General features: G+C 36.6%; 1 protein-coding gene across 1 annotated transcript in view; it reads left to right on the top strand.

The window, feature by feature from the left end:
* The window catches only part of pths (porthos), a 29,320-nt gene extending 17,722 nt beyond the window's left edge, over window positions 1-11,598 (top strand). Inside the window, exons 4-10 of the mRNA XM_068367263.1 lie at window positions 3,005-3,171; window positions 5,314-5,433; window positions 5,641-5,757; window positions 8,934-9,157; window positions 9,352-9,484; window positions 9,931-10,059; window positions 11,112-11,598. Coding sequence (XP_068223364.1) covers window positions 3,005-3,171; window positions 5,314-5,433; window positions 5,641-5,757; window positions 8,934-9,157; window positions 9,352-9,484; window positions 9,931-10,059; window positions 11,112-11,258 — 1,037 coding nt within the window. The 3' untranslated portion in view covers window positions 11,259-11,598. The remainder of the gene's footprint in view (window positions 1-3,004; window positions 3,172-5,313; window positions 5,434-5,640; window positions 5,758-8,933; window positions 9,158-9,351; window positions 9,485-9,930; window positions 10,060-11,111) is intronic.
* The last annotated feature ends 4,307 nt before the right edge of the window (window positions 11,599-15,905 follow it).

The following is a 15,905-nucleotide window of genomic DNA, read 5'->3' as shown; positions in this document are numbered from 1 at the left end:
GACCCACAGGAGTCTCGATACGTTTTCTATCGCTCTGTGGTGGCTACACAACAGCTGGTCTAACCTCAGGCTCCTTTTTGGACAGGTAGCAGAAGGTTGAGGGCATTGTTATCAGGTTTTAGTCTGCATGAACGAAAGAAGTATGTCTGGCCCTTACTTCTTTCTTCATCATCCCCTCTACGGGGAAGCAGCATCCTGGTCTCTGCATAGCTGACCTCGAACCTCTGCAGGTAAACCATGCTTCCTTGTGTTCCGAGTATTGAGTCAATACTGTCGCGTCCCCCATACCCTGACGAGGTGGTATTGGGAACGTCCTAACCCAGAGTTCCTTCTGGAACTCCAGGTCAACTGCCTAAGACGGGTCACACTTCTTCCTTCACACACAAGCTTACGTAGGCCACATGGTTCCTTGCGGTGCAAGGAACTTGTGAGGTGCAGGGACTCCTTTTCTCGAGTGCGACTCACTCGGATTCTGAGTCCCCGGGTAAAGCCAAAGCCAGTATGGCTGGGGACTTTCCACCCTTCCTAAGGGATAAGTCACCCTTTGTAAATAGCGTGGTTTGTATTTCGGTTACGGAACAAATGACAAATTCGAAGATAATTTGTATTTTTCCTAACCATACAAACCTTAGCTATTTACACATATTTGCCCGCCAGCCCTGTCCCCCAAGACAAGTCCTACCTCTAAGTGAAAGTGAGTATTCACCTGTGTGTGAGGGGGAGGAGGGGTAGCTAGCTACCACTCCCCTACCCCCCCGCTAACTAGCGCGGGGGTAATACACCCTCGTTAAATTCTAATGGCTCGCCATTTCAGCTACGCTAAAAGTAATACCCTTTGTAAATAGCTAAGGTTTGTATGGTTAGGAAAAATACAAATTATCTTCGAATTTGTCATATTACAAATATTATTTACCGTATCTATATAAAATCATACAGTACATACTGTACGTAGCAAAGCAGGAAAACAATTTACGAGAGAGAGAGAGAGAGAGAGAGAGAGAGAGAGAGAGAGAGAGAGAGAGAGAGAGAGAGAGAGAGAGAGAGAGAGAGAGAGAGAGAGATTGTTTTACGTACGTAAATGTAAATTTTAAACAAAAAAAATATGATAGGCTTTTAAAACCTTCCCTTTAACTTAATGCATACAGTACTAAACTATAAAACAGGCACAAATATTAAAATGTTTAAGTAAAAAATAAAGATTGTTACTGTACTCACCACGAAAGAAGTTCAAGAAAAACTTGAATGATGATGGCGATGAATTTGCTGCACAGTAGAAATGATGATGATGAAGCTGATGATGTCTTCTACTGTGCAGCCAATAATAGTATTTTACGTCTCTTCAGACGGAGGTGTCTTTTCCTGGGACACCTCTTCAACTTCTTCCTGAGACACTTCTTCAATTTCTTCTGAGGGCATTGTGATCGGAAGTTGCTGCCGCTGCTTCTTTTTTCGCAAGAGCATCCTGTAGGGAGCCATGTGTTCATCGATCTTGGTGCAGAATTGTACAGAACGAACCATATCCTCGTCCCACTCTTGCGACATTTCTTTCACCTCATTCGCAAGCTTGCAGAGCTTGGCAAGCCGTTCTAATGTTAAGACCGTTTCTTCGACATTTTCTTGGATCTCTTCCTGTGTTTCACTGTCTTCACTGCCCGATTTCGTCAGGTCTTCGAGGTCTCCGGCCGCGTAACTTCTACTGTCTTTTAACATAGTATCGAGAAGCGTCACCTTCTCAGCAATCGTCATCATCTTTCGGTGCTGTTCAGGCTCACTACCAGCCTTAGTAGAAGCAGAAGGCTTGGGAGGCATTGTACAGTAGGGTTTAACAGAAAGTTCAACTTAAAACAGTCACGCACAGCACAGATTAAAGTTCACAATAACTTAACAACGTCAACACAGCGATACAGCGGGAGACAAAGTGACCGCGGAAAGAGATGCTGCGGGTTGGAGAAGCGGTCAAAACACCAATCAGAGGCTAGATTACAAAACTTGGGTTCTGATTCGTCATCTATCAGCGCTTGAACCAATCACAACCCGTCTTACAGTACTATGATGCGTTGGTTACCTACTCATAGAAGATGCCCCGCGCATACCGAACGTACGTAGATTAAGTAAATACCGTAATAATAATAAATAATGATAATAATACTGTACAGTAATAATAATAATAATAATGATAATAATAATAACAATAATAATTTTATTAAAAACAACAACAATAATAATAATAATAACAATAATAATAATACAGCTTTACGTACGCTATTTTACGCCTCTCTCTCTCTCTCTCTCTCTCTCTCTCTCTCTCTCTCTCTCTCTCTCTCTCTCTCTCTCGTACGCTTATTCGAAATGTGATTTTTGCAACAAAGAATATTATTGGATGCAGTACTACGTACGTATACATACAAAAGATTCATGGAAAAGAAGCATATCCATTACAGTACACACCATTCTAATATGGTATGACTGCATCTGATTTGCGTTTCATGTTCGATTTAATTTTACTACGTACTGTATACAGTACTGAATTATCGTATGATCACATTCTCTTTTCGTGTTTTATTTCTTTCTGTGCTTAATTATATGTCATATGTAATGCAATGAACAATCAGTAAGAGCAGATATTACTAATTACAGTATTAATGGAATTACAGGTAACGAAATATCGTATTTGGGGTCTTCAGATATTGCGGTATTTTCGAAATTTCCGTCGGAAAATCCGCGATATGTATATATATATGGGTTATGGAAAAACCCCGCGAAGTGGTGAATCCGCGATTGTCGAACCGCGAAGTAGCGAGGGTTCACTGTATACTATACCTTTGAATTGTTGCTATAATCATGCTTTATCATTTCAAGCTTATCCTCCTAATATTAACAGTCAGGTAGCATACTGTTTAGTTGGGATATCCAAGTACAGTAGTTTAGCATTATTATTATAAGGTGGTTTGTTTCTATGAAACAAAATTGATTTAAAACCTTATTCTTTGTGGTTGTATTTCAGGCAAAGCAATCGGTGTGGCGTGTGTGGTTATCGTTGGAGGTATGGACATGAATCAACAGGCTATGGATTTAGGGAAACGACCTCACGTTATAGTTGCGACGCCTGGTCGTCTCGTCGATCATTTAGAGAAGACGAAAGGCTTTAATTTAAAGGCGCTTAAATATTTGGTATGTATATCTTTTAAATGTTGAGAGCGTACATAATCGTATTCTTATTTACAGGTGTACTGTATTCCTAACCTTAATTTTATGTATGCATGTTTCTAATGCTAAACGGTAGTGAATATTGGTCTTGAAGAATGTCAGTGTGACATATATTTTATTGCCTTTACACTTGGTCAAAGTTGGTGGCTTTTTTTTTATTGTACAGTATTGCAGTTCTATACTTATAACGATTCAAGGGTTTGATGAAAAATGGCAATAAATCTGGTATGAGAGCCTTCTGTTTAATGCGGTGTCATCCTCCTTTTTATTATGTATGTGGGTAGCAGCAGGTATGTGCTTTAGTGATCACCACCAGATTTTGTGATTTCATTCTCTTTTTTTATATTTATCATCACAATTGTTATAATTTATTATCACTTTGGTTTTAGGTCTGTTTACTATATATTTAACTTGTTATACGCAACAGTTATTATTTTTCTTATGTAGTTGTAGAGTGAGGTTATGCGAGCAATTTTTATGGGAATATGCCTGTGCTCTACTTTTCATTTTCCTCATTATATGTGAGCTTGTCAAAGTGAAATACAGTACCTGTAGTGCTTTATGTTGGTTAGTATGCTAGCAACCATTAGTCAACTAGCACTCTACAGTAATTGTACATAAAGGTATAACTAAACCCTCATTACCAGTAGTTTTAGTGTGTAGCTCCTTCCATATACTCAGTCAGTATGGTTTAGTCAGTCTCTCCAAAGCAGGGAAGATCTAGGCTCTGTGAACAGATAGCATATCTTGGTGTTTGCAGAATTTATCAGCCCTGACCAGTTTGTTTGGAAACTGCCATTGGACTCAGGGTTAACCTGCTTATCTAGATTGATTGAGGACTGTTTATGGATAAGTATATTATAGTTATCTGCTAAGGAATATTTACAATTTGATGTTCAGTCACCATAAGCTGTTAGAATTAGGCGTATATTGTGAGTGAACAAGAATTCTTACTTCTGTGCTTGCATCTTATTAAGAGACCCTTTATTGCCCAAATAAACTTGCTGATCCTAGGCTCTTAAATGCATCTCTAGAGAAGTGTGTGTAACATTTTATGAATCTATACAGTTTTTCATAAGCAAGTTTGGTCAAGCCATTCATATGAGCTTTTAAAGACTTATGCTATTATCATCTACAAAGGCAATCCAGAATATTGATAGATGGAATTATCAAATTCTCTCTTATTATTAGGTAGTTGAAAGCAGCATTAAATGAAACACAAATTGCTGTACTGTAGACCTCAGCTTTGGGTATTATCTTAATTCGTATTAACTTCATGCAAGACTACAAGAGCGTGCAGGTTTTGGAATTGGTGTTAGATGAACTGTAAAAAACTAGTGAAAATGAAGAGTAGAGTCTAAGTCATTCAAATAGGGAAGTGACATAGATACAATAAGATGGTGCATTATAAAACACGTCTGACCAACGCAAGTGCTGATAGAGGAATGAAGATAAGGGGTGGGGAGATGTAGGGGTGGAGGGGGATGTTGATGAAGGAGAGGGCTAATTAAAGGTTAAAGGTATCTGGTTTCAGTTCCAGTTCCATCAGAATAGATGCTCACCAGGACGTCAGCCGGGCAAGCCCAACCCCCCACTGTGGTGCCCTACCACAGCAGTAGCCTCCCCAGTAAATAGCTTAAACTCACGGCCCTGGGCGGGGATCGATCTCTTGCCACGCGAATGGTGAGGGATCTATGGTCGTGGTTCAATCACGCCCCTGTTTTCTATACCAACACTCAAGAGTGAGCGAGCTAGGTTTATTCCCAACATTCCATGCATCTCTTTTTTCTCTGGTATATTTAGCAATATTTATGCCTTAGAAATGGTGCTAGAGGAGCATTTCACTGGGCGACACAGGTTCCTCGCCCAGAAATAGATTTTTCCTTCGTCAAAATCCCTTTTTTAGTGGTCTTAGTAAGAACAGAACAAGAGTACTAATGCAAAATGCAACACTTGTTTTCATTGTGTCGAAATTCACTTCTCATGGGCAAAGTTTTTCTTCTCAGTTGCAGTGTAAAATGTACTTTAATCTTAAGAGGTTTTCAATCATGTACAGAATGGGAAGAAAATGTTCTAAACTTACTCAAATGAATTGCATTTATTTAGGTTATGGATGAAGCTGACCGTATCTTGAATATGGATTTTGAAGTTGAGGTCGACAGGATATTGAAAGTGATTCCTCGCGAGCGTTGCACCATGCTCTTCTCGGCTACAATGACAAGCAAGGTAGGAACAATTTTAACTTGATTTAAGGTAATTGAATTGGAAAATTTTCATTATATTTTGATGATGATTTTAAGGTCTAATATGGACATGAATTACTTTTGGAGTGCAGTACCAAAGAGACTATTTTAAAGAGCTCCTTAAAATACTCATCTCTCATTAAAAAGATTTAATTAAAAATTTTATTAACCATTAAAATGAAACTTACAGGTCAATAAACTTCAACGGGCACACTTGAAAGATCCAGTTAAAGTGGAAGTGTCATCTAAATATCAAACGGTAACAAAGCTGAAGCAGTATATGCTGTTCATACCATGTAAGCATAAAGTAAGTAGATATTGAGTTTTAAAACAGGTTTTTGAAACTTTCTTAGGTACAATACTGTAAGTCATAACTGAATATCTCTATTATATGTGTAATTTACTGTATGGTATTCCAATTTGCCCAAAAGCTGAAAACTTGTTCATACAGTAGATAAATCTCTTGTTTTAGTTAGTCTTGAAGGTAAAAGAAATGATTAGTGAAGCCTAAAAGTAAGTACTAATACTTACATCTGCAATCCTCAAGTGATTTTTCAGTCTTCTGACTTGAGCAGACAAGGTGTTTGTGTCTTACAGTTTCGATGGTGTGCAAAATACAGATTATTAGTTCTAACTAAGAACTAACTGAATTTTATGCTACTGCTATGATGCGTTGTTCAGTTGCAGAAACTTGAATCTTCGCTGACAAAGCTGGAAAGTTGTGTGAAGGCCAAAACTCTCCGGAGGCAGGAGGGGGATGGCAGCTTGTTCCAAAGTGTGGTTTTTTCTTAGGTGGGATGTACCACCATCTTTATGCTCTCTCGTCTAAGCCAGATTAGACTATAGTAGAGACTTTCTGCATGGAATTGGACATCAAAATTGTCTTTTCTCTTGCTGTTGTAAAGGTTTAGCTCCATGTTCTGGTTGGTCAAGCACTGTGTTCCAAACACAGTTTAAAACTTGGTCTTTAAGAAGCTCAGATCTATCTGTAATCTAACATTCAGCTAATTTAATCATATTCCCACCATGGCAGTCAAAGAACAGTGCAATGAATACCTTGATTTTTTACATTTTTAACTTTCTCTTGTACAGTACAGTTTATTCTTTACTTTTTAGTTTCTTTTTACATACTGGATTACTTTCCTTATGATGGTCTTAGTGCTTGTAGTATTCTAGATTTCCAGCTATTAATGATGATAATAAAAATAAACTTTTGAAGAGTATTTCCCAGTTTGTTCCTACGTGTATACAAACATTTTATCCTTTAAAGTAGGGAAATGTCTTTAGCATAGCTGGAACTGCCGTTGAAATTGTTAACGAAGGTACACAGACTTGTATGGGCCCATGTTTACATTCTATCAGAATGTATTGAGAAAGCTGGGGTTCTTCATCTCTCCTACCTGAATGGTTAACAGTGGTCTCTTCCCTAAATGGGGTATTGATGTATCCCATGTTGAAAAAAGCATACCTGTTAATGGTGCTTAAATCTCAACTTCTCTGTTTGCAAAATCTAAGGAGAAAGTTGGTAAATGGAAGAAATTCATTCCCCTTCCTCTTTCACCTCTTCTTCCTATTCCTTCTCCTATTTTTTTTTTTTTTTTTTAAATAGAGCTCGTCGTCGGCGCCCACTCGTGTCCGAGTATTGGGTTCTGTCGTTAGCCATCAGCCTCCTGAGAAAGAGATGAAGAAGGGTGGAGGAAACGACAGAATGCCAGTAGCTGGGTATATTGTTTTGGGTGGTCGTGGCTTTGCAACGGCCACGCACACACACTTGGCCCACACCGTTTTCACAGCGGCTCAAGACATGTGAGACAGGCGGCTTCTCCGATGTTGGTTGCATCGGGCTGCCGGGTTCTTGTTATGTCAAGGCCCGCCTTGTTGCCTGCCCGACAGGCATTGCCCTCTTCCGCCGGCGCTGGGAAGCTCCGCCGTTGGGGTCTTGTTTGGTTTGATTTTAGAGTTTTCTTTCTCCTAGCCTTTGCCTATCTCAAATAAAGAAGAAGGCTTATAGGGGTCCAGTCTTTGTCTGGTCTCTTAGAACTGGCCTTAGCGGTATAGCGGTATGGTTGAGCCTGCCAGGGTGGATAAACTACCCCACCGCCATTGCCCAGCCCATCATTGAGACACTCAAGCCCCTCTACTGCAGCAAAGTGCTGGACCATCACAGGGGTAAATAGAGCTACTTTTAATGTAAACTCATAAGTTTACATATAAAAAGCCCACTGCCTAACTCCAAACTTCCTGTTCTTGGTTCAGATGACACACAGTGAGGTAACTACCACTTTCTTGGGGTAGAATTCTCTTGCTTGAGGGTACACTCGGGTGCAATATTCTATCGTATTGCTATTCCTCTTGTTTATTTTGAAGTATTTTTAGTTTATATATGAAAGATTTATTTTAGTGGTACTGTTCTTAAAATATTTTATTTTAATTGTCCATTACTTCTCTTCTACGTTATTTCATTTCCTCACTGGTCTATTTTTCCCTGTTGGAGCCCTTGGGCTTATAGCATCCTGCTTTTCCAACTAGGGTTGTAGCTCAGGTAGTAGTAATGATAATAATAAGGACACTGGTCTACCCACTAGTAAGGTTGTTTAGATTTGGACTTCCTTCTTAAGGATTTCCAAACTACTACAATAGTTAATTATCCTACTATCTTTGTATTGCAATCTTTTGATGCTATCCATGTTTCCAGTTTCTGTTAGCGGGAAGACATATTTAGTACTATGGTTTGATAACAAAGATTGGGATATAAAAAATCTCCTGTGATGCAATTAGAGACAGTATTGGTTTTCATATGATATATTTTTATTATTACTACTATTTTCTAAGCTATAATGCTGAATCCCCTACTGCTGCTACCTCTGCGGATGCCTTAGATGACCGCGGAGGTAGCAGCAGTAGGGGATTCAGCATTATGAAGCTTCATCTGTGGTGGATAATGTGGGAGGGTGGGCTGTGGCACCCTAGCAGTACCAGCTGAACTCGGTTGAGTCCCTTGTTAGGCTGGGAGGAACGTAGAGAGTAGAGGTCCCCTTTTTGGTTTTTGTTTCATTTGTTGATGTTGGCTACCCCCCAAAATTGGGGGAAGTGCCTTGGTATATGTATGTATGTATAACCCAAGTTGGTAAAGCAGGATGCCTTAAGCCCAAGGGCTTAAATGGAAAGTAACCTAGTGAGGAAAGGAAATTAGTAAATAAATAAATTAAAAGTAATGAACAATTATAACATTATACGAGCAGTAGCATTAAAAAAATCTTTCGTATTTAAAATATAAAAATGAAAATGAAGTAAAATGTATAGGATAATAAAGTAATCAATAAAAAGGTTAGGATTTGATTTATTGTAGTATACATTATATTATTTAGTGATCATGCTACAAAATCATGGTACTGTATACATATCATTGATAAGAATATCTTTTAAATAAGCTAATATGAAATTTTGCAATAACTTATCTCAATTTTCTTCCATTTTTTGCAGCACATTTATTTAACCTACATTTTAAATGAAATTGGAAACCAGTCTGTCATCATCTTCTGTAGTACACAACAATCAACTCTGAAAACAGCCCTTATGCTGAGAAATCTTGGTTTTACAGCCATACCTCTGTACGGAAAAATGACCCAAACTAAACGTCTTGGTGCACTGAACAAATTCAAAGTGAGAGAGAGATCAATACTTTTGGCAACAGATGTTGCATCGAGGTAAAGACTGTGCTGTTAATTGTTAAAAATAATGGTTATCTTTACCTGAAGTACTGAATATTAATTTATTTTTAATGTCGGATTTCACAATGAAAATATGATACTGATCATAATGAAAAATTTTGTATAAGTTTAGTTCTTTTGAAAATGGCTGTACTGAGAAAACCATCGTAATGAATATTGTTTCTTTACAGGGGTCTAGATATACCTTGCGTAGATTACGTTATCAATTTTGACGTACCAATGCATAGCAAAGATTATATTCACCGTGTGGGTCGAACTGCCCGTGCTGGTAGGGCTGGTCAAGCCATAACATTTGTATCTCAGGTGGGATATATTACTTTTTTTTTTTTTGTATTTTTTGGTTTTTGTGATATTTCTTCGCTCGCTTTTCATAGATTTAATGTAAGAATTTCTCTGAGAAAGTCTTTTTTCATTCTATAAGTAGAACACAAGTGCCACTTAAAAACATTATGCTTTCCAATACTTTTGGAACAGACTGAAGTATTAAAAGATGCATTAGATTTGATCTCATTGAAGTTTTTACAGGTAATATACTGTAATGTAATTATATAACATTAGCTATTAATTGAAATACTGTAAATTGTTTAGTGTGCTTTCCCATTCATTCATACATTAATCATTATAATTTTAAATTATTCATTGTGCATAAAATATAGTGCTTATTCCCATTCAGCCAATATATTAATCGTCATAATTATAAATTATTGTGCGTGAAACATTTTTTAATTTGGACACCTTTCTCTCTCTAGTACGAAGTGGAGGTATACCAACGGATAGAGCAACTCTTGGGAAGGAAGTTGGAAGTCTACCCTACAGTTAAAGAGGAAGCACTTGTTTTAGAGGAGAGGGTTGAGGAAGCTTCAAGATTTGCCAAAATGGTAATGAATGCCATTAGAGGTTTTTTCATTTGTTTTCTTGCGTACTATGTAATTACGTTGTTGAATGCACATATCAAAAACTTTTAAAGAATTTTCGTACTGTAAAATATGTGTAAGAATTGCATGAAAAGATTGATTTTGAAAATTATAAGTTTCCACTTTAGGTGTTACTTTTTAAATTTTAATGGCTTCACGAGGATTTCTTTAGAAATAAATTCTTTTGCTGTATGTTTGTTATCTGGTTGTTTTTTATGGTAACTAAATGGGAAATATATTCTTTCTTCAGTTCTTAGTTATAATGAATATAAATTTTCTGTAGATGTATTGTCTTCAAGGCAGAAGCTATAGTTTTATTATACTATATTTGCTAGTAATTTTAAAAGATTTTAACGAGTTACAGTAGACCTATAAGGACTCTGTATCAACATTAATAATTTCATCCATCACGTGTGTACCAAGATTCATTGGGGCTGAGTGCTCTCCTGAGTTATAATGCGCCACCTATCCTCAAAGTAATGCATTTCTGCTTAGATAGTAAAATTCAATGCTTAGTTTACCAATCATATAGCAGTAGTTAACCCTTTTACCCCCAGGCTCTTTGGAAATTTCCAACCCTTAACCCCCAAGGGGTTATTTTTTTCCCAGCACATTTTGCAGTATATTTTTTTTAAATTGCTCTAACAGCCTTAGTTTTTGTCATAGAGAGGTCAGGTTAGTCTCATTCTCTTGGAAAATGCCTGAATTTTCTTAAAAAAAATATAAAAAATATGAAAAAAAAAAAATGTTATAGCATTTTTTTGCAAGGACGTACCGGTACGTCCATGGGGGTAAAGGGATGGCTTTTGTGAAACGTACCAGTACGTCCTTTGGGGGTAAAAGGGTTAATTGATTACTCTGCTATATGTCTAAATGACGAATATAGTTTCGATAATTTGATGTATACTTTATGCTGATAGTTAAATTAGATGTTTTGATTTATAAATTTGGGCAATGTTAGCCCTTTTCTGGGACCCGTTTCGTTTCTTGAGTTAACTCATCAAGTCCAATTACAGGAAATGGCTCGTTTAGATGAAAAAACTGGAAAGAAAGGGAAGAGGAAGCGTGGACATGATGACGATGACACCGAAGAAAGCATGGGCGTTCGAAAACGCCTTGGCAAGAAGAAATTCCAGAAAAAGGGTGGTAAGAAATTCAAATAAAAGGTGGTGGAGGCTTTTAAGCTTCATCAAGTCTCCTTTGCTTGCAGTTTATATTGATATATGTTATAATTTCTTTCATCATGTTATGTTATCAATATCATCTCCAAACTCAAAATACCATCTTCATTCCATTAAGAAAAAATTATAGAATATTTGCTTGTTATTTTGTACAACCTGCTATATACAGTATGAAAGCAACTGCATTTCAAGTTAATATGAAATTACACTTGACCTTTGTCACGTATATAAAGTAATTTTATTACTTATCATGCAAGTTTTCTAGTTTGTGCAAATTAGAATAAAATTCTATTATTTTGTATTTAATAAAGATAAAACAATATATCATAGTTTCTTGTTAACTGTGTTATTATTATTATTAGGCAAGCTACAACCTGGTTGGAAAAGCAGAATGCTTCAAGCCCAAGATCTTCAACAGTTTTTTCCTTAAGAAATGATTGAGTTCTTGTTCTGAAGCTGCAGCAAGTTTACCCATTGTGTGTAATATACTGCTAAAGTAGAAAAAGTCAGTCCCATTAAATTCTGAAATGAAAAATTTTATGGCAGACCTGTAATTAGAAATACTGTAACTTATAGAATGGATGACGGGAGAGGCTAGTGGTACAGTACATGTAAAAGATAGGATGAATGAAAGAAACGGTGAATTAATCATGAAGATATAAGATTGGGAATTATAGGATGATAAATTTTTAATCCTATCCTTATGGAAATAAAAGAAACTGGAAGAGTGAAAAACGCAGATACATGGTGGAAAAGATTATTGTAGCTGGAAAGACAAATTTGTATGTTTCAAGGTACTGGAATTAGTTAAGTAGAGAGGATTAATTGGTTAAAAGGGCATAGAATTTGTTAATCCTGGAAGGTTATAAGACCCATTGTTGAGGAATCGACCTAAGGCCTATGATATTCATGAAGCACAGGAGTGCATTCCAGGTGTCATGCATGGTACAGTACAGTAATACCTTGGTTTACGAGTAGCTTAAAATACAAGCAATTCAGTATACGAGCATGAAATTTCAAACCGGTCTATAAGCAAAAATTTTCCCCCATACTTGCATTTTTCGTTAACAAGTACTAACAAGATTAGCACGCATACCCATACACCAACCATGCAGTGTTCACAGGCTGTTTTTGCCGTTTTGTTTCCATATTAGCTCGCACTTCTTGCTTCTAGCCTTTACTCTTTCACTTTATCAGCAGAACTAGAAGAATTATTTCTGTTGCACATCTTTGGGACTGTATACAGTATGTAAACATTTGTGACTGCATGTTTATCAAGTTGTGATCGTTGTTGTTTATCATAAAGACATTTTGTGCTCTGATGTAAAAGTAACAGTATCCTAACAATGGTATCCCAGTGTGATGAAAAAACTCCGTAGGTAGAAGAAAAAGCGTGTGACTGACCTGCAAAAAATGTATATTCTTACTGCAACATCCATGATTGGTACAATTACAATTGTGAACAATAAAGAGGATATCAAAGAATTAAACGAAGTGGAATAAATGCTGTCATTGATTAATCACTGTAATATGATCTTAACACTTAAAGTTATCTGGAGGGTCTTGGGTTATGACGGTCTTGAGTTACGATGATTTGCTGCTATGAACAGGCTCCTATAAGGTACTAAAAAAATCCGTGTACCTCAATTTCAAGCTACGACTTTTAGTTAAAATGTTGAACTATTTGTTGACGTAGAGAGCAACGAATGCTGTAGAGTATTGTAGTGTGTTATATGTTACTTTAGCATTAGTTTGTCAGCTTTGTATATGATACAAATTTGGAATTTTGGTGCTGCTCGTTTTTGGATAGTTTGGTGCCTTTTATTGCTGTGAATCAGGTCTGGAAAATATAAACGAGACTTCTGATGGCAGTGTGAAGGCCAACCACAGGAATAAAGGTAAGGAATTGTTGTATGTATTACAGTACTTATTGTCTACTAGTACTGTATAAGTATAAGTACACTACTGTACAGTATAGGATATATTGAAGTTATTTGTATGCATAGGGTACTGTACAGTAATTTATGAATGATAAGGAATTGTTTTCTCTTTTATAAGTACAGTATATGTGTATTATACATATACGATATGTATGTATGTACCTACTGTATATAAATTCAACTCACAATGAAAATTGACTCCTGACGTAGTGTAGGAACGGATCTCGTCATAACCCGAGGTCCTCTTGTATCAATGAGAAGCAATTAAAAGGCAGCACGGTCACTGAAATTACTTTGTGAAAGACCAATGGTATCAAAGCTGAATAAGAGGCAGTATCAAGAAAATGAAAATATGGTGATTTCAACTGATGGTATGTTAATGTGGGAAAGCCTGCAAAATTTTACAAAACGTACGGCTTCGGCATGGGGAATATTGAACATATTTAATAATTCTAACAATGCAATGTTACGTGAACACAAAATTTTACAGGAAAGGACAAAGCAGTCAACTCCAGATATTTAGCTGTCAAAACTGAACATGAAAATGTAAAAAAAGGATGACAAAGTGACCAGAAAACGTAAATTGAGTAATGCAATTAGTGAATGTGATGTAGTTAGTGATAGTGAACGGCTCTCAAGAAAGAGAACTCTTGATATTCAACCCAAAGTTCTAATGAAGGAAAATTCTCCCGCCAAGCTATAACTGCCTTCTCCCTCATTTCCCATACGCCAGCCATGACCAGAGTGACCAGATTTGTAAATTGAAATAAGGGACACCTAAACAGAATGTAATTGAACAATATAGACACACAAATTATGGGATTGAACAATATAGACACAAATTATGGGATTGACGCAGCGGGAAGTCCTCAGCTGGGTCCAGATTCTCCAGAACCTACTTCATTAACTTTTCTTTAGTTTTAAAATGTGTTCATTGCAGATTTTGTTACAAATAGTTCATTACATTTGCCAAAGCATTACAATATTGCAATCATGCACATTTTGCTCTTTTAAATGATAATATAACTAAAGTGATTAGCCATCCATTGAATAAATTGCAGACAATAAAATACATATGATGAAAACTTTCCATAATCCTTTTGAAATTATTTTGGGAGGGTGCCCTTACCCCCATATTCTGCAAAATTTCACTAGTATAGTTTTTTTTTTTTCTAAATATTGAAAATATGGGACAAAAGACGCCCAGAGAGGATCTATACGGGAAATAAAGAGCATAAATATGGGAAAATCCCGTCAAACACGGGACATCACGTCTGGTCACCCTGGCTATGACTATCTTCAAAGGAAAGGGCGAGTTAATTTGTTATTAATACTATCGTTTTGTTGCAAATTATTAATATGTATTAATTTCTGGTGTTACAAAAAAATGTTTTAGTTTATGTACATTGGTTTGCGAGCTCGCTTCTGGAACAAAGCAAACTCATTAAATATGGTACCACTGTACAGGATATGGACTCTTGCTTAATATAAATAAAAATTTCAACTTCTAGCATCGGCCTACAGTACTTCAACTCCAGAGCCAAACAAGACGGCTCATAGTCGATAAATGGAAGGATATTATGACTTCATTTCCACTTTCTGCTTATGACACCATGCTAATACATACATACTTGCATACATACAGTAATTGCCAATTTTTACTCTTAGGCATGTTTTCACTTGCAGATTATGGAGTTACTCACTCTTGGTGTTGGTGAGGACCGCTCTTTTTTGTTTTTGATTCCCAAGCCCTCTGTATATATAGCAGTTATGTGTGGTTTGTGAAATGGGGGCCCCAAAAAATAAGTGCATAGGACCTAAATTCCTTAAATTGAATTTCTTTTAACTAACAAAAACTATTCATAGATAATGTTTTGTCATCAATAATGCAAATGCTTATAAAATGTAAGAATTTAGCAAGAACAAATAAAGGCATGCATTTTAACTTATCCTTACTGGACATAACCTGACCTAGTATTTAATTTCCTTACAATGAACACTACCGTAGCTTAAAACAAGATTGCCATTACTCGTAGAAGATAAAAGTGTGTAATCTAACCTAACCTCGTATGCCAAGGACTTATTTGGCTTGAGTTCTTCAACCCTCCTGGACCCATATCTAATGTCTTAAGAGTACCAGAAATATGATATACAGAATTGTGTTTTAGCTTAACCTAACATAGTATGCCAAGGCCTTACTTGATAGAGGTATTCAAAGGAATGGATAATCACCCATCAAAAGTGAGTATGATGTAGCCTCAAGAGAAATGACATTGCCTACCTGGGTTTTGTCTTGGTTAATGAAATTCTGTTTTGACTTTATGGAATTTGTTCTACATAACCTGGCAACAGGGCCTGGCTGGTTATTCTGCACCACAGTGAAGCGTTCAAAACTCCAGGTTGTTATACTATTAATTAGTAAAGTTCAGGTTGGACAGCAAAATGCACGAGATGAAGGTAAAGTGGAAGGGTATAAAAGCAGTTATAAAGTAGGATATAAAACAAGTGCAACTAAGGGTCGAAGAGTGCAACGAGTGAGGTTCATTGACAATAGGCCTACTACCAAGAGCAAGCAGGATGACCAGATTTTGAACGTTGAAATAAGGACCTTCTCATTGACTTCTTGTTTTTAAGGTAAGTTCATTTTAAATTTTGTTGCAAACATTGTTCATTATATACGCCAAAAAGA

Source organism: Palaemon carinicauda, chromosome 45, assembly GCF_036898095.1.
Source record: "Palaemon carinicauda isolate YSFRI2023 chromosome 45, ASM3689809v2, whole genome shotgun sequence".
Lineage (NCBI taxonomy): Eukaryota > Metazoa > Arthropoda > Malacostraca > Decapoda > Palaemonidae > Palaemon > Palaemon carinicauda.
The sequence above is the reverse complement of the archived record's forward strand: the minus strand, read 5'-3'. Positions and strand labels throughout refer to the sequence as shown.